General features: G+C 45.1%; 1 protein-coding gene across 1 annotated transcript in view; it reads right to left on the minus strand.

Moving 5' to 3' along the window:
- The window catches only part of LOC112108479 (synaptotagmin-like protein 4), a 64,500-nt gene that overhangs the window by 22,803 nt on the left and 19,318 nt on the right, over positions 1-22,379 (minus strand). The window contains exons 3-10 of the mRNA XM_024202626.2: positions 16,014-16,165; positions 9,369-9,480; positions 7,346-7,439; positions 6,479-6,560; positions 4,772-5,890; positions 3,140-3,238; positions 1,149-1,240; positions 236-337 (exon numbers count right to left, since the gene is read on the minus strand). Of these exons, the coding sequence (XP_024058394.2) occupies positions 236-337; positions 1,149-1,240; positions 3,140-3,238; positions 4,772-5,890; positions 6,479-6,560; positions 7,346-7,439; positions 9,369-9,480; positions 16,014-16,165 (1,852 nt within the window). The remainder of the gene's footprint in view (positions 1-235; positions 338-1,148; positions 1,241-3,139; positions 3,239-4,771; positions 5,891-6,478; positions 6,561-7,345; positions 7,440-9,368; positions 9,481-16,013; positions 16,166-22,379) is intronic.

Below are 22,379 nucleotides of genomic sequence, written 5' to 3' on the forward strand. Positions count from 1 at the left end.
TGGTTGCATAACACCTAGCACAATGGGACCTTGATCTTGGATGGGATCTCTACACACAAGCTATAACAAATAATAGAAAGAAAATACAATCATTACAGTAATCCTCCTCCTCACAGCAACAGAATGCCCAGAAATAATGGGAGACTCCAGGTGCCATAGCACCAGAACTAAATGCAGCGTCACTGCATCCTACCGCAAACCTCTTTTTAGCACGATGAGCCCATTAAGTACCTACCGAAGAGACTGATGCCATGTCAGAGGAGTGGCTGCCAAGGCTAGGAGTCTTTTTGTGTCTGTTAAACTGGAAGCTGATTTCTGAAGCAGTGTCCGATTCCGTCTGTGCAGAAAGTAACAAGCATCTTTAAACACTGTGGTACGAGCACTCTGAAGCATGACGCACAAAAAAACAATCTCTCAGCGGACTCCCATTAGAGACAGACGCAGGTTAGAAGAATGTTTAAAAGGAACGTAATGCAGGGAGTCTCCTCAGGGATATTCCCTCGGACCGACTGAAAGATCATCATTAATTGATGACCAATGGAGCCGCATGCAATCTCCCTGGCTGAAGAGATCACCACAATGTTACGGCTTGGGGGAGAACGACCAAGGAGAGAACTCCTGGGTATCCTTCAGGGCTATTTCTGTTAAAAAGGATTTTTGATTCAACTTCCCAAACCTAAGGCATAGTTTAGGATTATTCAGGGTCGGCTTTACGGAAATTGGCACCCTGAACAAACTTGTATTTTGGCACCCCAGGGCCCCACTGCCTCCCCCCCAGTCCTCACTGCCTCCCCACCCTACCCCCCTCACCCCTCGGTCCTCACTGCCTCCACAGGCTCCCCACCCGGCACTCGCTGCTTTCCCCAGCCCATTGCCCCAAGCTCCCTTCTGCGGCCTTGCACCCCAGGCCTGCCCTGCTCCTTGACCACAGTGCCCCACTGACCACAGTGCCCTGGACGGTCGCCCACCCGTAAGGCTGGCCCTGCGAGTGCTCCAAGTGGCCATACACAGGTTCATCTCCAGAGTTTATGGTTTAATCAACACTTAAAAAGAGCATTTGCAACCATGTATTTTACTGAGATGAAGGTTCTCAGTGGATGTGATTCATGTTCAAGTTGGTGGAGTTTGGGCTACACGCACATCCCTACCTCAGATAGAAGGACAGGGGTGGATCTGCTCAGCTCTTTGGTTCGTTCGGGCTCAAGAAGTTGATGAGTTATCATTTGCGGCTTATTGTACGCTGTAGGCACAAAGGGGAAAAAAGGCAACAAGTTGTCCTACAGGCTGAGGCAGGAAAACATAATGAAGACAGACCCAAGTTTCCATTAACTGTGGCATGTACTGTACATAGGGCTTGGGATGACCTAGGGAAATGTTGAAAGTCACTGGAGTTCTACCCACTTACTTCACATCTGAATTTAGCCCTATAAGTTGAATTGTATCCCTGAAATACTTTTTAGCTAACTTTTCTGAACTATTTTCAATGAGTTTTCATTATATTTGTCGGAGTATGTAAACGCCCTCTAGTGGCTAATTTAATTTAAATATGAACCTAAAGAATTGTGTCACTCACTGTCTTCAGTCTGAACAGTTTATCTCCTTGTTAATTTAGGATAGAATGTAAACACAAACAAAATTACTGATATTTTCATCTCAGAGTATTGCCTGCAGTATTCAGTGTTTGCAAAAAAAATTCACTAAGTGTTTGTGCCTACAATTTAGGAGTTGTATATGCTCTCCTTCCAATACTTCTGCTAAAGACAGGCAGATGCTTATTTTGAATCCAACTTTCTCTTTGTAGTTATGTAGGTACCTGATCCAAAGCCCACTGAAGTTCATGGGAAGAATCCCATAGATTTCAGTGGGCCTTGAATCAGATCATAAGTTATCAAATTCATTATTAATATCATCTAATTTGATCTTGAGGCTGCATGAGATATGGGGGAAAAGGCATCTCACTCCTTAATTATTGTTAAGAAGATTGATGTTGGTCACTAACATCCAACGACAAGTTCTGCTCCCAGTCACATCAGTGTAAATCAGGGAAACTCCACTGAATTTATTCAGTTCCTCCTGCTTTACACCGGTGTAACTAGGAGCAGAACTTGGTCCTGAGATTTTGGTCAGTCTTCAAACACATGGTTTGCACAGTATATATTATATTTATATTAAAAAAAATCAGTTACTGCATTGGCACGGACTAGCTGGTTTTCCAGAACATTGGCTCTTCCCCCTGAGATGTTGCCATAACTCCAAAATTAAACAAACAAGAGTGGGGAGGGGGAGGGAAAAAAGAGCCTGTTGTATTAACAAAAAATAGAGTTTTAAAAATGTGCCATGTTAAAAAGAGGGTTAGGTATTTAAACAGCCAAGTTAAATAAAATCTATTTGATCCTTGTTTAACTTCTTTCCAATGACTAACCCCTTTCTAAAACAATGGGCTTGATTTTAAGATTATACACACACAAAACATATCAGTCATGAAGGCCAATACATCCTACCAAGCTACAATGATCAAAGTGCCGAAGCACACTCTCAGCACTATAGAAACCTACAAGTCATTTTCACCTCTAAACTGGAACACAATAAGCTGCTGATTCCAACCCTCCCTCCAGGTTTATTATTTTGCAAACAAATTACATCAAAACAACACTACAGAGTTGGTTTTGCTACCTTCAGGGCTTATGGCTCTGAACAAAACTTCATAGCAATCTTAAAATAGAGGCAGAAATCCTGGTCCCCTGTGCAAAGGCCAAATAACGGAGCTGTGCAGTGTGTAGGGACCTGCTGCAGCATCACCTCTTCCAGCCTCTCCCAACACAGGGATTGCAGCCAGCAGATCTGTATTCTGCCATAGTTCCCCCCCTCCCACCATGATGCCACTGATTGGACTGCCAATGCACAGCCTTTTCACCAACTCACTGAAGCTCCCAAGGTTTCACCTAGAAAAATGTATGACAAGCCAAAGACGAACATCAACTTGGTAGAGGTTTGCTGGGTGTGAATCAGCTTTCTAATTTGATGACGAAACATTCTTTGCTTAGTCCCCGTACAAGAACCCAATGGCTGCAAGATCCAGGCCATAAAGTAAGAGCTTATGAAAAACGTAAAACAAAGAGAAAAGACAGACATTACTCACTCTCACTGGTTGTGTAAATGTTCACCATGCTCTTGGCTAGATTAACGCTATTCGCTCGTGCCAGAGCCATGGCAACAGGGGATTGATCCCCGTCGTCTTCTGGAATAAAATTAAAAACCAAAGCACCAAAATAAGCAAATGAATAAAAAGAAACAATAGATCCAGGGCGCGTGGGTCTCACTGTTAGTGTCCTAATTATTTAATTACCATGCCAACTGGATTAAATAAAGGAGGAGATTCAAAAGCACACGTGGCAGTTTAGGCACCTAACTCTCAGTGACTTTCAGTGGGAGGCAGGCATCTAACAGCCATTTGGGCCTTTGAAAAATCTCCCCCAAAACAAAACAAAAATGTATTTCCATCATGGAAAAGGCAAACGATTAAAGGATTAATCTAGTCACCAAAATAGACCATCACAGGCACAAAGCATCCCACACAACACCTGGCAGGATCATTCCTGTGATAACGTGTAGACAAAGAAATTTAAATAGATCTTTGAAAAGTTGCCCGGTACCTACATCGAACACTTCTATTCACTGAAATTGCAATTCAATATTTCTATGTTAGGAGAAATAGGGAATAAGCTATGACATGGCAGCAAGACTTGAAAATAAGGGCAGGTGAAGTTTAAAGAAAACGTTTTTAACTAGATCCTAACTTGGTACTGTTCTAGGCCATGATAAAAGTAGAATGTGGCTAGGGAGACTGCATATGAAACTGGGAGCCTTCCACTTGTCACTGGCCACAGGAAGACAGCCCACATTTTAAGAAAAACAGCTCCAGTATTGCAAGTACTGTTTTTCCACCTTCCATTACATGCTGGCACAGTTCACTTTGCTTACATGCCTCAGTGGGTGCTACTGGGGGGCAAACTCACCCCTCAGGCAGTTAGGCATATCAAAGCAACATTAACACGAGGAGGAGCAGGGTATAAAAATCCAGAGAGAGATGAAGAATGGCAGTGCAATTAGTTGTGGTTGCAATTTTGTGCATAAGTTTAATTATGGATAAAATCTTGGAGGCCTGAGAAATGCCCAAAAGTCATTACTATCTGAACACTGTTTGGTGGCCTCAATTCAATTCCTGATGGAGAGGTCTCCATATCACCAAAGCAAAAAATCCAAATAACCACCGCACTAAATTAGGCATCCTGGTGTCTGATATTTCTAGCAACACTTCAATGGGAAGAACAAAAAAACAAAAACAAAAAGTTTCCTGTAATAAACCCAAAGGCCTTTTACAAGGACATGCATGTAACGAATTAACATGAAATCTCTAGGTAAAAGCTCTCTGATGGCAGCCTCCAGAGAGAGTGGAGTGAGCAGACAGACTGAACTGTCCTCCTCCACAGATTAGGTGACTCCCAAATCAGAGATTAGGTCCATTATTGGTGGGGTGATGTGAGGAAATTGTTCAGTACTATTGCCCATTCTACAACAAACCTGTGGCCAAACAGAGGACTTGTCAGTCTCCAAAGCTGTTATCCTGGCACATTCCACAAGCACTAAAAACTTTATGCAGGAAGTAAAGGGGGAAAAAGGGCCTTAGGGAAGAGAATATGCAGGGAAGTAGAAAAAAAACCAAAACTACTTGTTAGGACTTCATAGGGGATGCAGGTGGAGTTCTCAATACCTGAGAATATAGCTGAGTCAGTTCCTTGAATGACTTCTCTCTCCATGGCTGGATCCTTGGACCTTAGGTTGTCTGCAGGCTCACGTGTCTTAGCCTCAGGGAGCTCTCCATTAGTTTCCATGTTTTCTTGAATGCCCAAATCAGACCTTTTATCCCTATCACTATCACTGTCTGAATGTACAGGTTCTATCAATATCTGAATCCTACTCGCCAATGAGTCCACCTTGCGCCTGCTTTCTTCAGGCATGACATATTCATCTGCAGGCGTTTCTGGTTCAAATGTGCTGCTGGGCCCCTCTTTTGTGGGCGATTCTATTTTGATTGAAGGCACTCGCACAGGCAGTTTGGATCTCCTCAAGCAGCGTTGTGCCTTTCTCTCCTCCTCCTGCCTCCCATTACTTTCAGTCAATGAATTATTTCTAGTAACCACGGCCCCTTTGCTCTTGCCATATGTAGACCTGGCCATAGAGGAGGCTGAGCCCTTCCTTGAATGGGCTACGTAGCACGGTTCATCTTCACTAGAAGACAAGGTCACTGTTCTTTTATAGGGAATTCTGGTTTTCATGGACACATTGGACTTTTCTTCACCATTTTGGCTTTGATTAGACTGATTAGAGAGAGAGCGACTCAATGTGAACGGTCTCCCATTTGACCCTACCACACTGGGCTTTTCAAAGGACTCCTCTGAAACATTACCTGCTACTACAGTATCTGCACCTTTCTCCCAAAAGTTCCTCAGGTTCTTGAACTGTTCACGATCTAGGCCGATTTCCTCATCTTTATTGCTCATGGAAGAGATGACATAGTTGGCTCCTTGCTTCAGAACCAGATTGTTGTCTTCCTCTCCAGACAGTAATTTTGAGCTTTTAAGTGACTCTCTCTTTGCATGACTGCCCTCAGTCTGCTCTGTGTGATTCACAAGAGTCTCTGACCTGAACAGGCCTTTGCTTGCTTTCCTCTTGACTGGTATCTTGCTGGCAATATTAGTGTCTTTGGGGGGAGCGTTCTGCATTGCTGGGGTGCCACTGAGCACATCAGGAACCTCCACCCCAGAAGAATAACTGGACTGAGCCATATCCTCTTCTGAGAGCTTGGCAGGCGACGGAGGTACTTCATGACCTACAAAAACAAACATTCACAGCCTGTTCCAAGAGCTCACAACATCTCACCAGAAGGTTTGTGTTACAGCTGATCAAAAAGAAAAGGAGAAAATTTTGGAGACGTGGCCAGCATTCCCTCCCTCCCCTTTTCCCCACCCTCAAATTTAGAAGTTTCAAAAACAAAAAATTCAAAAAAAACCCCACCCAGCTCTAGTTTGTCCCTGTGAGGCGAGGTAAGCAGCACTGCTGGCACAGCTTTGACTCGGTTTAGATATTATTCATATGCACTATTTGTGATGCACTAACAGGGTGCTGTACAAGAGACAGAAGACAGGTCCTTACTCTGAGGAGTTTGCAAGCCAAACAGACAACGTATGACACACTGAGGGATCCAAAAAAGCTTTAGTCAGAGGGTTTCTCTCCCTGCTTCCTGTCTTTGACATAATGTGCTGGAGGGTTAATGTTTGTGTGTTTCAGGGAACCCATTCCAATGTGCTGAGGTAAGAACTTCCCTTCATCATACACACCAAGCAATGCTTTGTACCTAGATGCCTTCCATGCTGCATAATAAAAGTCATATTGCTGAAACAGCAACAAAAACCCTTACCTTTTTCAGACAGTTGCCAGTTGTCTGTTGTACTTACTCCAGTGTTGCTCTCTCCTGGCGAGACATCATTTACACTGGATCTCTGCAGGGAAAATAAACCCCATCAAGGTATAAACATCTGGGTCTCTCTCACCAGTTCAATTCTCTGCCATTGTAGAGGTGTCAGGCATTGGGGCACCTCAGTACCTCCTGTTCTCTGCTTATGGCACACAATAGTTTAGTCTCCAGAGGGCTTTAATACTATAGTTTAGTCTAGATTATTGGGCTCAATACAGGGAAAGCTGGGTGGGGCTAAGGCCTGGTCTACACTACGACTTTAATTCGGATTTAGCTGCGTTAATCCGAATTAACCCTTCACCCGTCCACACTACAGAGCCAGTTAATTCGAATTAAAGGGCACTTAAAATCGATTTCTGTACTCCACCTCGACGAGCGGAGTAGAGCCTAAATCGATTTTGTTAATTCGAATTAGGGTTAGTGTGGCCGCACACCACCGAATTACTGTGTTTAAAGTAATGGGGTAGTGTGGCCGCACACCACCGAATTAATGTAGTTAAAAACCGAATTAAGGTGCTTAGTGTGGCCGCGCACAATCGAATTTATACAACCTGTTTCCCAAATTCGAATTATCTAAATTCGGATTAATCCTGTAGTGTAGACATACCCTAAGTAATTTGTGATACAAGGCCAGACTAGATGATCAGGTGGTCCCTTCTGGCCTTAAATGCTATAAAAACTGGAAAGACATTGTCTTGTACCTCAGCATAAACACCAAGCAGCCAGTCTTTGGAGCCCTTCAGGTAGACATAGGCTACGTACAGATCCCAAGGATAATCAAGCAAAATATAGAGGCTGTGTGTACACTACCTCATTTAATGAGGGTGGCAGTATGACGTTTCTTGGTTTTGGCTTTGGCCAGGTATTCTGCTCCTCTGAAGAATCCAAAGCAGTTGTACTGGATCTGCAGAAGATGAGAGACGCCTTAGCAAAGATGTAGATTCCAACACCAAATGCGAAGGCACATTTTGTGGGGAGATTTTTCAGGGTGACCTAACCGTCTTTCATGCCTGCTCCGTTCTGTTGAGCTAGTTTTGTTACTTTCATAGTGTGTCTGCTCTTTGTGCGGACATCTCTCTGCTCAGATCATCCAGAGCCAGTGACTTCACTTATTTCCTTCATTCGCATTTGGAATGGCTTGGTGCAGATAAAGGGCCTGATCCTTGACTCTGGGTACTACTGACAACTCTCCCATTGCAGTCAATAGGGTCTTTAGAGACATTGCTCAATAAAAATAGAGGGACAAATCCCTAGGTTTCCTTGGGGTCAGATTTCCCCCTTCTGCAGGAAAACCTGAGGGAATAAAACTCCGTGGAGATTCCTCCACTGGAATCTCCTTCCCGATATGTTCCATCAGAGGAGTACGATTGGCACTGGTGCAGAACAGATGGTGGGTCCAGCTCCTAAGAGACTCTTATTTCTTAGCTGTGCCCTGAGGAGACACAGGAGACCAGATCCATCTGTGAGAAGGCTCCATGCCACTGCACTGGCCTTTGTCAGCTAGCCCCTGGCCTCTCCCTACCATCCGGCACTGAGACTCCAATGGAGTCACTCTGCTGTGCCTTCCCTAGCTGGAAGCTTTCCTGAAACCTCTGCCTTAAAGGGAGGCATCGATGTGTATTTCCTCCCACCCACCAATGCCCACTCCAGCCCAGCCCAGCCAGTGCAATCTGCTGCTCAGACATGGCTCCCCAGAGATCATGCTGCCATGGAGGCAGATGACCTTTTCTGCACAGGAGAGGGAGGCCCTGGGCATGACTGGGCCCCCAGCTCTTCTTCATTTCACTCCAAAAAGTTTAGCGGGGTTTAGACATTTATACGGACAATGGGAACAGCCACAATGACATTGGACAGGATAAAAATAAATCCTATGGAATACAAATGCTTCAGAGCAGAAGTCAATTGCTAACTGCCTGCAGGTTGGGAAGAAACTTCCCCATGACCCCATGTGATTGCTTGCCCCTTTCTTGGACAGTTCTGGCCAACATCAAAGACTGCTAGTCAGATCCAATACAGCAATTCCAGTGTTCAGGTTTGACCCCCAGGGGACTTTTGCCCAAGTGAGGACCAAGAAAAACAGTGTAAAATCTTGAGGATTTCAGGATTTGGCCCAAATGAAATTTAAAGAACTTCTGTACTGGCAAAGAAAGTACACAGAACATCCTTCTGCAAGGAAACTCTTTTATACTGTGTCCTTTATTAAATACTCCCCCTAATAAACCGCATTGAGCATGGCTGCATCGTTGTGCCACATGTTTAACAATTCATTGCCTTCCTGTTTCTCAGAAGGATTTCTTATTTTGCAACAAACAGAAATGCAAATATTTTAATGGTTTATCCAGAGCTTATTAATACTGAAGGCAGTCACCGCTTTTGCTTGTACTTTGATGGGGTATTTTTGCCCAATCAAGCTATGATGCGGCGTACAGAATTGTTAAAAGGGGTGGCAAGGAACTGCCAAGAAATGAACAATGTTCTAAAACAGCTTCTTTTGTTAATGACACTCAGCTGCAAAAAGTTAAACAAATATAAAACCACCATTTATCTGAAGAGTTATCAATAATATTCTGAGATAGGCCATTGCCGCCTTTTTGCTGGCCCCTTATCAAATCATGCAGGAAAAGCCTTGATGGAATAAACACATTACCAGACCTTTATTAAGGGAGGTTAATATCTAACAATTCCTTGAAAAGTATTTTAAGATATCCCTTAGTAACCAAAGGCTCAGTTAATGAACCAGGATCTTGCTTGTTATGTTTAATTTTCATGAACAATAATGGAAAGCCTGTGCAGCCAATATGCAGCACTGAAACGGTTGTCCTTCGTCAGTTACCTCTCGGCTCCCAAGTCTGGAGTGAGTTCAGGGAAGAGAGGACTGGTTGCGTTTGATGGCAGTGAAGCTGCTGTGTCTTCCAGGCTCTGCCGGATGTGTTCGTTAGGCTCATCTATTATATAACAGAGAGGATTGGGAAATGACATTTTAATTAAAACTGTGACAGCCGCTATGTTTTATTTTGGTGCAAGCAAACACTTGTTAATGATTCATACCAGAGCTAAACCGTGAAATTAACGCAGGGTAATTGATAGAGAGGCAGGCTGGCCGGCTCTCCACTCCCACATTCTCGCTCAAAAGATCTGCCGGTTTCAATGGGGGTGGAGAGTGCAAAAGAGACATGCACACACACCACTTTCAAAAGCAGCATTGGCAAAAGCATGTCCCAGTCCCCTGTGATTTGTCAGCATAAACAGATCTGGCAATGACTACTAATGATAGAAGCTGTCAAACCAGCTATAAACCTTAACAGGACACTGCAGTGGTGGTCAATAAAGTTAATCCATTCCAGGATTTGAATTCAGCTATTTCCTGTTTTGACTCAAAGTCATCTGATCTTGGCAAACAGAGGAGGAGGCCAGTCAAGTTAATAAGAGAAGATCCCTATTGTTTGTACTGGCACAGGGCTAAGCTGTGTCTTCTGAATTTTACTGAACCAACTGACAGGGGGGAAAAAACCAAGAGATGACAGTAACATTTAAAGCAACATGCCAGGGTACAAAAGCTGCCTTAGAAACTCAACTGTCAAATATATCTACTGTACAACAAAAAAAGGGTTAAACTCTCAAACAGGGATGAAAAAAAAGTCAACTTGTTCTGAGCAATAGAAATTACATGGTATCTTAATATATTTATTCACCACCCAGCAAGGTCTATTGCACAGAGACAATGTACCTCTTACTAAACCTGCCAGCACTCTTTAGATTATATTGTATGAAACAGACCATACAAGGGCTCCTGTTCAAAGGCCCAATATACCACATTATATAACGTGGGATCCCTGGCTGTTCAGCTATTGGTTTGCAAAAACGTGGGTCAAACAGCAGAGAAACTCTCTATGGACAGGTTATGATACAGCGGCTTACTGCATCCACCAGGATTATTGAACCTTCCTTGGAAGCATCTGGTGCTGGTCACTGTCAGACCAATCACTGAACCAGGTGGATGACTATCCGAGCCAACATGGCAACACCTACATTCCTAAGATCTGAAAAATCAAGCTGGGTTTTTAGTCTGTGCAGTATCATGTGTCAAAGGTTCTGCAGGCCAAATTCTGTCCTCGCCTGCATCTATGTAACTCTGTCTTCATCTGGGTTGCAGAGGTGTAAATGAGGGCAGAATATGGCCCACGTAATTGGAATTTAAATAACAGTTCTGTTGGTGATGCACAAGCCAGAACTTTCCTAGAGCGGCTGTGGTTCTGCCAGTCTTACAGGAGTAATGTGAGCAGATATAACCCACACTCAGTGGCCTGCTCCCTGTATGTAAGAACGTGCCACTTTTTACTCATGCAGTGTTGTACAGCCTCACTCACCGTGAGTCTCCATTTTTACATCATCTTTTTTCAGAGAACGGCACAAGTAGTATTATTTAAGTGTACCAAGAAAAGCCACAGAGCTGTAACATGGTAAGAAGTCTCCTGTTGGCTGGGCACATGCGGAGAACTGGCAAATGACAAGCAGTGTACGTAAAACCAAGCTGATGGGTACAAGCAAGAGCTTCCTCCTCCACCCTAACATTCTTGCACCCGAGACAGCAAGACGCAGACAGGTTACTGTTCTGGAACCAGAAGGAGAGGGGGCAAACACAAAAACCTCTCACATTTATACTTGGCCTATTCAAGCCATGAGAGGCCTCAACAACAAACAGTTGCATTCACTTTGCAACTCACTATGAAACCCATCACATCATATTCGCACTGTTGCTAGCTGAGCAGCGTGAGGTCTTCATGTATTCTCATACTGGCCACCTAGATTTCTCCGTCAAATCAACGATCATAACTGAGTTTTTAATTACAAATGGGTTGTCAGGGTATTATAACCCACAAAAGCCAGTAAAGTGGCCTTGGTAACTTTAAGACAGATACAGTGAGAGGCAAGTTCCACCCTGAATTAACAGTTGTTCAACCAGTTTAGCTTGCCTAGCTATTTCTTTAAAAGAAAAATACATAGGTATAGCTTAAGCATATGGCTCTAATACTTCAACTCCTACATCAGCTCTCCTTTCCTTATTGCATTAAAATTCAGACCTGCATTTGACACAAGATGAAACACTAGAAATTGTACTAAAGGGAACCATCCTGCATTGGTAGGGGAAACGAACTGGCTGCTCAACTAGGTTTGACAGCCCTCAGATGCTGATTGTCAAAGGATAAAGAACAAAGAAATTATAAATAAATTAATGAAATTACCTAGTCTGACAATAAGCTAAAACAGCTGACTAGGCAAACACTTACCATCACATTCCTCCCAGGATTTAAAAAACTAGTTACAGTAACTCCTCGCTTAACATTATAGTTATATTCCTGAAAAATGCGACTTTAAGCTCTACAAGGCAGCACAAATGGAGGGAGAGGAGACAGCACGGCAGACAGACACACACCCTGTGTGTGAGAGAGAGAGATGCGCATTGCCCCTTTACGTACGCTGACCCCACTCTAAGTAGATCAGGAAGTTGAGACAGCAGCTGCTGCCAGAAAGCTCCCTCCATCCTGAGCCCTGTTGTGTTCCACCCCCCCACTCTATGGAAATGGGATAAGCAGGGGGCAGGAGCAGGGGGGAGGAGGACACCCTGATATTAGCCCCCCACTTTCCCCCCCGCCCCCACACAGCAAGCAGGAGGCTCCTGGGAGCAGCTCCAAGGCAGAGGGCAGGAGCAGCATATGGCAGTGTGGGGAGGGACAACTGAACTGCCGGCAATTGATAGGCTGCTGGGTGGCTGCTGCACAGGGAACTTAGGGGAGCGGGGAGCTGATGGGGGACTGCCGGTCCAGGCTGGTTCCACGCCCCTACCAGGGATGACTAAGTGAGGAGTTACTGTATCTCCAGGACCTGGGAAATTCACTCAATGCCAAGCCATAATCATTCTATATAGCCTGTCTCCTTTAGGGCTTTATGCTGCTGCCGATCACCATGGTATCCAGGGCCGGCTCCAGGCACCAGCCCACCAAGCTTGTGCTTGGGGCGGCACCTGGAGGGGCGCGGCGCGGTGCGGTGCTCCGGCTCCGGCCGCCGGGGAGAGCGGAGCCCCGGCTGGGCTCTCTGCCCTCCTCCCGGGGCTCTGGCCGCCAGCGGAGCCGCGGCGGGCTCGCCGCCCTCCCCCCGGCGCTCCGGCCAGTCGGGGAGAGCGGCCCGCGGCCGGGCTCGGCACCCTCCCCTGCCGCGCTCCGGGGGGGCGGCGGGAGGCTTTTTTGCCTGGGGTGGCAAAAAAGCCAGAGCCGGCCCTGACGGTATCAGAGCATCTTCCATATCGAACAGCAATAGTGAAAGTCCCCAGAGGGTGTAACTTGGTGTGACTTCATTGTCATGGAGTCTTTGGCACTTTTCCTTTGGAGTCCAAACTCTGCTTGTAGTAGGGCTGTTAGGATTTTTTAGACTTCAAAAATTTCCTCTATTTCCCTTTGGTAGCAGCTAAGGGTAGAAGGGACTGTCAGTGTCCAGTTGGGTAGGACCTTTCCAAGTCAAGGTTCTCTCATCTCACTTCATAACAATGCTCAGAGCTTTAAATCAGGATTCAGAGCCCTAGACTTGTGGAAGCATTGCACTAATCTTGTTAAATGAACACCTACCTCTTCCAATCAGATTTAAGAACTGACGGCAGGGTGAACAGTTCTGATCTCCAGAGGGAAGGATAAAGGTTGGCAAGACAGCAATTAAACGACCTTATCTTACTGACTTCAGACTCCACATAAGCCATAGGGTATGTCCCACTTACTTGCATGGGCCAGGTTCTGCTTTCAGTGACACCAGTCATTCTGGGGTAACTTCACTGCCAATGGAATCACACCAGTGTTGGTGAGATCACCATTTGCCTCTTACAGCTGAGAGCAATTGGCTAATACATTAATACACAGTAATCAGAGAGGGGATTTTAGCATCTGGCCTTTGGTAGAAGTAATGGCTCCAGTGCCTGACCTTTGTCCCATAATCTAAGCTATAGAATGGCAGTGGGAAGGTTAATAGGAGGAATTTTATGTGGAAATAATAAAGTAATATGCTGCTCCAGTGATTTGAAATCAGTCTCAGATTAGAAAGAGAAACAAGGAGGAAGGGGAAGAAGGAAGAGAGGGCAAAGTCTAACCACAATAATAAACAGTATGAAAGTTCAGCAGCATTTGTAATGTCCTGTTTAAACAAATATTGATCACACAGCTCAAGACACATATGCAAAGACACAACCTATGTGGAGTCTGAAGTCAGTGAGATGAGGGCGTTCAATTGCTGTCTTGCCAACCTTTATCCTTTGCCTCTGGAGATCAGAACTGTTCACCCTGCTGTCAGTTCTTAAATCTGATTGGAAGAGGTAGGTGTTCATTTAACAAGATTAGTGCAATGCTTCCGTGAGTCTAGGGCTCTGAATCCTGATTTAAAACTGAGCATTGTTATGAAGTGAGATGAGAGAACCTCCACTTGGAAAGGTATAAGACACATGTAGTCTATGGCACTTTTCCTTTGGGGACAAACTCTGCTGGTGCTAGGGATGTTGGGATAGTTCAAAGGAAAGAGCAACCCCCTCTCCTGGAGCACATCAAGAAGGAAATGCAGAAGGAGTCCAGTATGGAGAGCAGGTGGCTATGACATCAGATGGAGCCACACTATAGAGAATTTTGAAAAATTGGAAGGCAACTCAACCGGGGTTCTACAGAAGAGCAAAGCACAATTATATCACTGAAGACCTTGGGCAGCTTTAAGCAAAGATTGCCATCAGGACCATGGCTTCCTGGAATCTGCTGGAGCCAATAATTAATCAGGCATGTCTGTATATCTGCGATTTCCCACCCTACCAAAATAATTAAATCTGCAGACTGCACAAGACTGGCATACAGTTCCACAGCATTTCTGCAGAGTCTTACTTGGCTCATATTCAGCAGAACTGGATGTGAATCATCCCCAGTATTATTTTCCACAAGTGTTCAGTAAAGAGTGCCAAATGCAGGCTGGTTATATTTGGACTCAATGCACAGCCCTACCCATATCACAAAGAGCCACACTATTCTCTTCAGTGCCCTTAGCAGTCGTAGGAGATTTGTTCTGTTCTATATACAATGATGAATTTACACGTGCGTGTCAAATGAAGTACAGTGCATCTTGGAATTAGGGCATGGTCCCAGACACACCCTGGCCTTGGTGCCAATCAGACATTTTCAGCACTGTCTCCGCACACTTTGTTGTTCCCTTGTAGGTGAATAGACCTGCCGAGTTGCCTTGTCATTCTCTTGTTAGAGGGGCAAGGATTCCCCCTCCAGCAGAAGTGGCAAAAAGCACAAGGAAGGAGGCAGCCATCCACATGGAAGCCCTGAGGCAACTCCCTTCTAGCTCCCTCCCTGCCATCTGAACTCCACAAACCCCTCTGAGGGATGGTTCACATCCTGGAGGAGGAACCCTAGTAAGGTAATAGTGATGGCCACAGTGCTGACTTACTGCGCTCTGTCGAGTCCCGAGGGACTGAAGTGGGAGGGAACAATGCCATGGAGAGCAGTCATCACTTCCAGCCCACCCCTCATACATCCGAGCCCTGCCGGGTGCCAGAGTGTCTTCAGGGTTGAGGGAAAGAGGAATGATGCCAAGGAGGAAGCACTCACCTCTGAGCTGAGAAGCACCAGGACTCTGTCCCCTCTACTTGGGGAAGTGGAGAGGATGAGTTGGTCATAACTCACATTTACTGCATACATGACAGTAGATTTAGACTATAAACTCTTCAGGGCAGGGACTGTCTCTTGATATGCATAGTGTTATGGGGCCCTGATCTCAGTTGGGACCCATAAGTGCCACTAGAGGAATAAATACCTTACAAAAATCCATAATTTAATATGAAGGGATGGTGAGATGTGGAGAAACCATGCCACTAATCTTGGGTTTCCTTGATCTAACAAACAGAATACAGTACAGTATTCTCATTCTCACTACTCAGTCAAAGTGAAATCACACCAGAAACAGTAAAAGACATTTTCAGGTTGTGGTAAAACAGAAGGTCATCAGCACAAGTCACCTGCCTCTGGTCCCCACTAGCTGTGTCTGCAGAAGGCACACTAGCGAAGCCATTTCTAACTGGATTGCCTGTTGCTAACACTTGTGGGGCCTTTGGACCCAGTTTATTGAGGCTACGTTTTTAATGGAGAAAGCAGCCCAGCGCTGAGGACCCAAGACAGGTACTATGCACCATTTAGTCCTAGCTAGTCCCCAAAACAGGGATCAAGTGCACTTGATCTCTGCAGCAGGGTAAATTTCACCTGTAAGCCCGAATGCAGATCCAGTTATATTTCCTAGTACTGAAAACAGTTCACAAACCCCCTGCTGGAATGTCAATGTCAGGGTTTACAAAGGCTAGTACCCCAAAGGCATGGCATCTAGGAATCAGACCACAAAGTGTCTGGGTCTCACCTTTTTCTGGTTACCAGCAGACTGCACAGTAATGTAATGTACTTACTTTCCGGTTTCTCCTTTTTCTTTCTAATGGATGCTCGAAGCAGGTCTGGCCCCTCTAGCTCCTCTTGAAAACGTTTTGCCTTCACTTCATTAAACCATTCACCAGTCACAAACTTTTTCTTCTTTTCATCCTTGAGAGAGCCTTGTAACCGTCTGTATATTTAAAAAAAAACAAACAAAAAAACACCACACCCCTGAACAAGTGATGCACTAAAAATACACTATATTCACAAATATTTTACTGATGCTGGCCAGAAGTCACGTAGGAACCCTGACTCCAGCCGACTGAGCTCACTGAGACTTTGGAAAGCCTCACACAGTATTCTCCATCCAAAACACTCTGCACGTGAAAGTCAGACATTCTTAGAGTTATTTTTAATTTATTTAAAACCCAGCCGAACATGGGATTTTTTTAATGCATTTCCAAAATGTAAACCTGCTGATAATACTAATACTCTTCACCTTCCATATGGAGGATCTCAAAGGCTCCTTTACAAACATTGCCCCCCAACCCTTCCTAGGAGGTAGAAATTACTTCAACCCCATTGAAATGTGGCTAGGATGAATCACAGCAGCTGATTTAAAAATTAAGGACAGGAGGTGAAGAATATCACACCCAATTGAACATGCAGGGGAATTTAGGTGGGCTGAATATAATTACTTATGAGGGAATTCGGGAAAGACACTGGGCTTAAAAAAAACAAACAAAACACACCTCTTTTACTAAATGTGCCACAGGATCATGCGTAACTGCAAGGGGACAGGAACCTGGTTTTACAACTCAGCTGCTTCCACCTGCCTAGCCAGGGCACTGGTTCAGTTCTGATCAAGAGGGAAGAGGGACATCCACTGAATCACCAAAACCATTTTCTGCAGCAAGTGCATAATCCTGAATAGTTGCCCATTCAGTTACAGACTCACCCTATTCCTGCTTAAATTGTGGATTAATTGAGATCACAGCCCAAGGGAATACAGCTGCAGGTCCATCACATTTAAACTTTTTAATAATGTAGGCTTCTGTGTTTCCTGTGGAAAACTCATCCAATACAGTATGTTCCAGTAAGTAAAATACTGAATCCACTCTCTCTCCAATTTTATAGCTGTCTTGCCCAGCCAACTGGTGACTATTTAGTAGAGCCTGTCCATAACCAGTCAAGACCAACACTACCATCCCTCCGGTCAGGAAATGCATATTTTAATAAAACCACTGTAAGCAGCAGGGTAACATACAGTAACTCCTCACTTAAAGTCATCCTGGTTAATGTTGTTACGTCGCTGATCACTTAGAGAACATGCTCGTTTAAAGTTGTGTAATGCTCCCTTATAACGTTGTTTGGCAGCCGCCTGCTTTATCCACTGCTTGCAGGAAGAGCAGCCCCCGTGTGACAGCCATCCAGCGGGCTATCAATTGCCAGCAGTTCAGCTGTCCCTCCCCCCACTGCCATGTGCTGCTCCAGGGAGCCTCCTGCTTGCTGTGCGGGGACCGGGGCGGGGGGAGGAGAACAGGGCTCAGGACAGAAGGAGCTTGCTGGCAGCAGCTGCTGTCTCAATGCGCTGATCTACGTAAAAAGACAATCTACTTAGAATGGTTCAGCGTACTTAAAGGGGCAATGCGCATCTCTCTCTCTCTCACACTCACACACACAGGGGTGTGTGTCTGTCTGCCATGCTGTCTTCCCTCCCTCTATTTGTGCTGCCTTGTAGAGTGAGAGGCTACATTAACAACGTGTTAACCCAGGGGTCGGCAACCTTTCAGAAGTGGTGTGCCGAGTCTTCATTTATTCACTCTCATTTAAGGTTCCGAGTGCCAGTAATACATTTTAACGTTTTTAGAAGGTCTCTTTCTATAAGTCTATAATATATAACTAAACTACTGTTGTATGTAAAGTAAATAAGGTTTTTAAAATGTTTAAGACGCTTCATTTAAAATTAAATTAAAATGCAGAGCCCCCCGGACCGGTGGCCAGGACCTGGACAGTGTGAGTGCCACTGAAAATCAGCTCGCGTGCTGCCTTCGGCACGCGTGCCATAGGTTGCCTACCCCTGTGTTAACTCTTGAGGGCTCAGCCGAGTGCTAGTTCATCATTTAGCAGTAAGGCATTCCCTGGGAAATATCCCTCCCTCTTCCACCCTCTGACTTCACCACCTCAACCACGCTTCCCCATCATCATTGCTGTGTACAGTATTAAATTATTTAAAACTTATAGTGTGTGTGTGTGTGTGTGTGTAGTCTTTTGTCTGGCAAAAAAATTTCCCTGGAACCTAACCCCCCCCCATTTACATTAATTCTTCTGGGGAAATTGGATTTGCTTAACATCATTTCGCTTAAAGTTGCATTTTTCAGGAACATAACTACAACGTTAAGCGAGGAGTTACTGTACTACATAGGCAGCAGGTGAACAACAGGGCCGCCCAGAGGATACAGGGAGCCTGGGGTCTTCGGCAGCCGGGGTCCTTCCGTTTCAGGTCTTCGGGGCACTTCAGCGGCAGGTCCTAGAGCGAGTGAAGGACCCGCTGCCGAATTGCTGCCAAAGACCCGGAGCAAAAGAAGCTCCGGGTCTTTGGCAGCAGGTCCTTCACTTATTCGATGGCAATGAAGGACCTGCCACCGAAGACCTGACGAAAATTCTCGTGGGGGCCCCTGAAAACTCTCGTGGGAGCCCGGGGCAAATTGCCCCCCCCCCACCAGCTGTTGCCATCTGTACTCACAGTGAGTAAACCTTTACTTCTTGAGTTGTCCCATTCATTTCAATAGGATTACCTGCAGAGTAAGGGTGGCAGAAGCTGGCCCCATGTTGGGTGACGCTTCTGCGCACAATTTTTTAAACACAATCCACAGTGAAACTTAGAAATTGGACAGCTCACTTGATTTGTGCCAGTCAGCTAGGCAGTAAGAGGGGGATCACCTTGGTCGGTTGGCCTGGTAACTAACCTTACGCGTTTGGTAGGTCAGACACAAATAGCAGTATTTGTCGCAGGGGAGATGCAGTCACCATGAATGTGCGAGCTCCCCTGGTAGATGAACATTATGTGTGAGGACTTTCCCTCAGTGAGTTTTGACACTCTGAACTGCATAGAGATAAGAGCTGGTATGAAGAGCTATGCTGCAATTTACCTCTCGAAAGGGCTCCTCAAGGAATTGATTGGCTCACCCAAGCTCTCTCACCATCAAATATTATTTATGGTATGAACTGGATTAGAGACGGACTGAGCGAACACACTCCATGGGGCTGCTATGCTTTCCAGGCATTGCAAACGTTCCATGACTGAACACTCCTACGCAGTACAGCCAGTCACATCCTCCCAGTAGCTATTTGTCTAGTAAGTGGAAAGAGCTCAGAACACAAGACTGAAGAAAGCAGACAATGGGACTCAGATTTTCAGAGCTACCAATAAAGTTAAGGGAAACCCAATGGCTATTTCCCCTGCTCAGGTTAGAAAATCCCAGCATTGTACTTCCCCCATTGACTACTTCAGTTCCTTCCCCATTCAAATACAAAGATAGATGGTCATAGACAAGAAGAAGGGAGTGAACTCTTGTAGTGAGATCAAAGAACTGGGATCTACTTTAAGCTCTGCCCAAATAACTCCTTCAGGAACTTGAGCAAACTTTCAACTCTCTGAGCCTCAGTTCCTATCTGCAAAATGGCATAGTAATATTTTCCTCATGGGGCCACTGTGTGGCTAAATCCATGAATGTTTCTCACTCAGACTGAGGGCCCTATAAAAATCCTAAGCATTGTAACAAACCTGTGGTCACCCAAGAGCCGTATGGTTATCACAGTGTTGCACACCATGGCCACTGGGAACTTCATGATGACAATGAGGAAAAGACCCTTATCCTCCTGCTCCAGCACTTGAGATAAAGGAGAATCTCCTTCGCTCTTAATAGTATAGTGCCCATGACACACAGTTGAGCGGTTGTGATCCCATCCATTAGCCGGTTTTGAGGGATATGCACTAGCCAGTTCATGACAGTATCATTAACAGCTGCACTCCCTCATTATTAATGCAGCAAGTAGCTGAATCATGCGGCAGGAGTTTGAAACCATTCCCCAGCCATCTGAAAGAGGAAAGTTAGTACAAAGCACTCCTACTTGGACGATATCAACGAATGCCAAACAAAGATCACAGCAGCTGTGTCTTTCTTCATGATATTTTTTTTTATAACTGCCTGCCCACAGAATGGGCAATTTGCCTGCCTGGTGCTACAAAGCTTAGGTCAGAACAGCAAGACAATTAAGATGGCTTCATGCATTAACTGGACAGGAAATCCCAGCGAATGGTACTTGGGGAACATGGATCTTCAGCTGTCCCCACACATGCAAATCCAAGCTGGAGGCACTGGTAGTTTGTTTTGGGGGAGCCTGTTTGGGGTAGGTTTTGTAGGCTCTGCACTTTTCTTTTACCTTTGTCTGTCAATCCCTCAAGTATCTTTCATGAGCTCCAGAACATCTTGAGCCAAATTCATGCCCCAGCATGCACGGAGCCAAACGCATCCCCTGTTGAAGTTACATACGAGTATGAGGGATCAATTTGGCCCCTCAACGCCCTCTCTGGACAGCCCTTTTTCTCCTGGCCACCACACCAAGCAGATTTTTGGCATACAAGTACTTAGCTGTCCTTCCCGAGCGCTCCTCTGTACTGTAACTGGCCCTGGCACACTCCGCTGACGTGTTTGGCACCCCAGCTAGTAAGTTTTTTGTTTGCTAACCTGTACATTTACAGCACAAAAAACTTTGCTGAGTTAGCTGGCTCTACCTCCCGGTACTCAATACAATTCAAGGAAAAGGTTTTCCAACCCTCTGGAGATGGCTGAGGGTGCCAGAGGAAGAAGAGCCACCAAGATCCAATTACCAACAAGCGGGGGTATTAACCCAGAGGATACAAAGATATGAAGGGTCAAATTTGACCTGTTTCAGAGCAGGTGTGGTGGAGAAAGGGCACAGACCCTGCTTGCTGCAGTATGACATTCTGTTAGGAAGCAGCATTAGAATTTAGTGCTTCTGTCAATATTACAGACTCCCTATTATCCTCTAACCATCAGCACAGCTAGCAGAATTCCCCAGCACTAGGGGTATACCTAGGTTCACCTACAATGCTACTCTTCCTGCAACAAATCCAGGGAAGGGTAATGCTTTATCCAAACTCTAAGAGTTGGGAGCTCACATCCAAAACTCCCATCAGGTGGGAGGAGAGGGACAAGGGCCATAAACTCAGAGAACATCCCCAGATCACCCCTCTGAAGGGCCTTGCCCTGCATGTAGTTAGCTGGCCCCTCACTCCACACTGTAGTATAAAGCAGAGTCCATGGAGAGTGGACTCCTCTGGACTCAATGCTAACATGTCCCAGAACACATGGAGCAGCATGCTTGGCAGAACAAAGGGAGAACACACACTATTAAAGCCATCTCTCTCCCCACCATGGATCTAGGGCATTTTGTGGCCTAATTTCTAGTCCTTTTCTCCCCCACTTTGGTGCATACAATGGAGAAAGTTTTGGACCAAAGACTAGTAGAGAAGTAATAGTACATAAAAACTAGGGGATGTATTCTGAATTCACTGACACTAGTGGAAATCCACCGTACCTCCTCTGACTTTACTCAGCTTCTCCCAACTACCACCAGAGTTTTGCTCAGAAGCAGGTCAGGCAGTGAAACCAACCATGGACATCCCCTATAGAAAAGGGCTGAACCAGGTCAATTGTATTAGAGTAGGGCCCACGAGCATCACCACAGTTAAAAATCTGTTACTCTTTCCAAACTAAGACCTGGTTCACAGGAGTTTAAATGTGCATAAAACAAACAAACCAAACCAACTGCAAATGGAAACTTTGCCAAAATTTAGCAAAGAAAAAAAAAAAAAACTACAACACACACACAAAAAACAAAACAAAAAAACAAAAAACAACAACAAAACATACCACACAGTATGGCCAATTTATTTTGCATTTTAGAAGGGCAATCATGATATTAAAAGCATAATTTGGATTAGTGCCAATAATAGTTTTTGCAATCACATGTTCTTTCTGTCTAAAGACTAGCGTACACTAGAAAAGGTTTGTTAGTATATGCCCTCCAACTCTCCTCATGCAGATGCAGCTTATATCAGAAAAAAATTGCATTTGGTATCGCTTATACTGGTTCCCTGCACAAATGATGCTAGACTGGTATAACAGCCTCTACACTAAAGCTTCTGCCAGTATAGAACCATAATGAAAACAAAAATCACAGCCCTACCCAAGATTGCTCTGCTACAAAAAGATTAGCCTTGACTCCAGTCATGCTTTCTGACATTCCCACCCCACCACTATCTGGTCTCTGGAGCACATTTCTTCTAGCCAGAGGGCAGGACATATGAAGGCGCC

This window comes from Terrapene carolina, unplaced genomic scaffold (assembly GCF_002925995.2).
Source record: "Terrapene carolina triunguis isolate 2854851 unplaced genomic scaffold, T_m_triunguis-2.0 Scaffold131, whole genome shotgun sequence".
Classification (NCBI taxonomy): domain Eukaryota; kingdom Metazoa; phylum Chordata; order Testudines; family Emydidae; genus Terrapene; species Terrapene triunguis.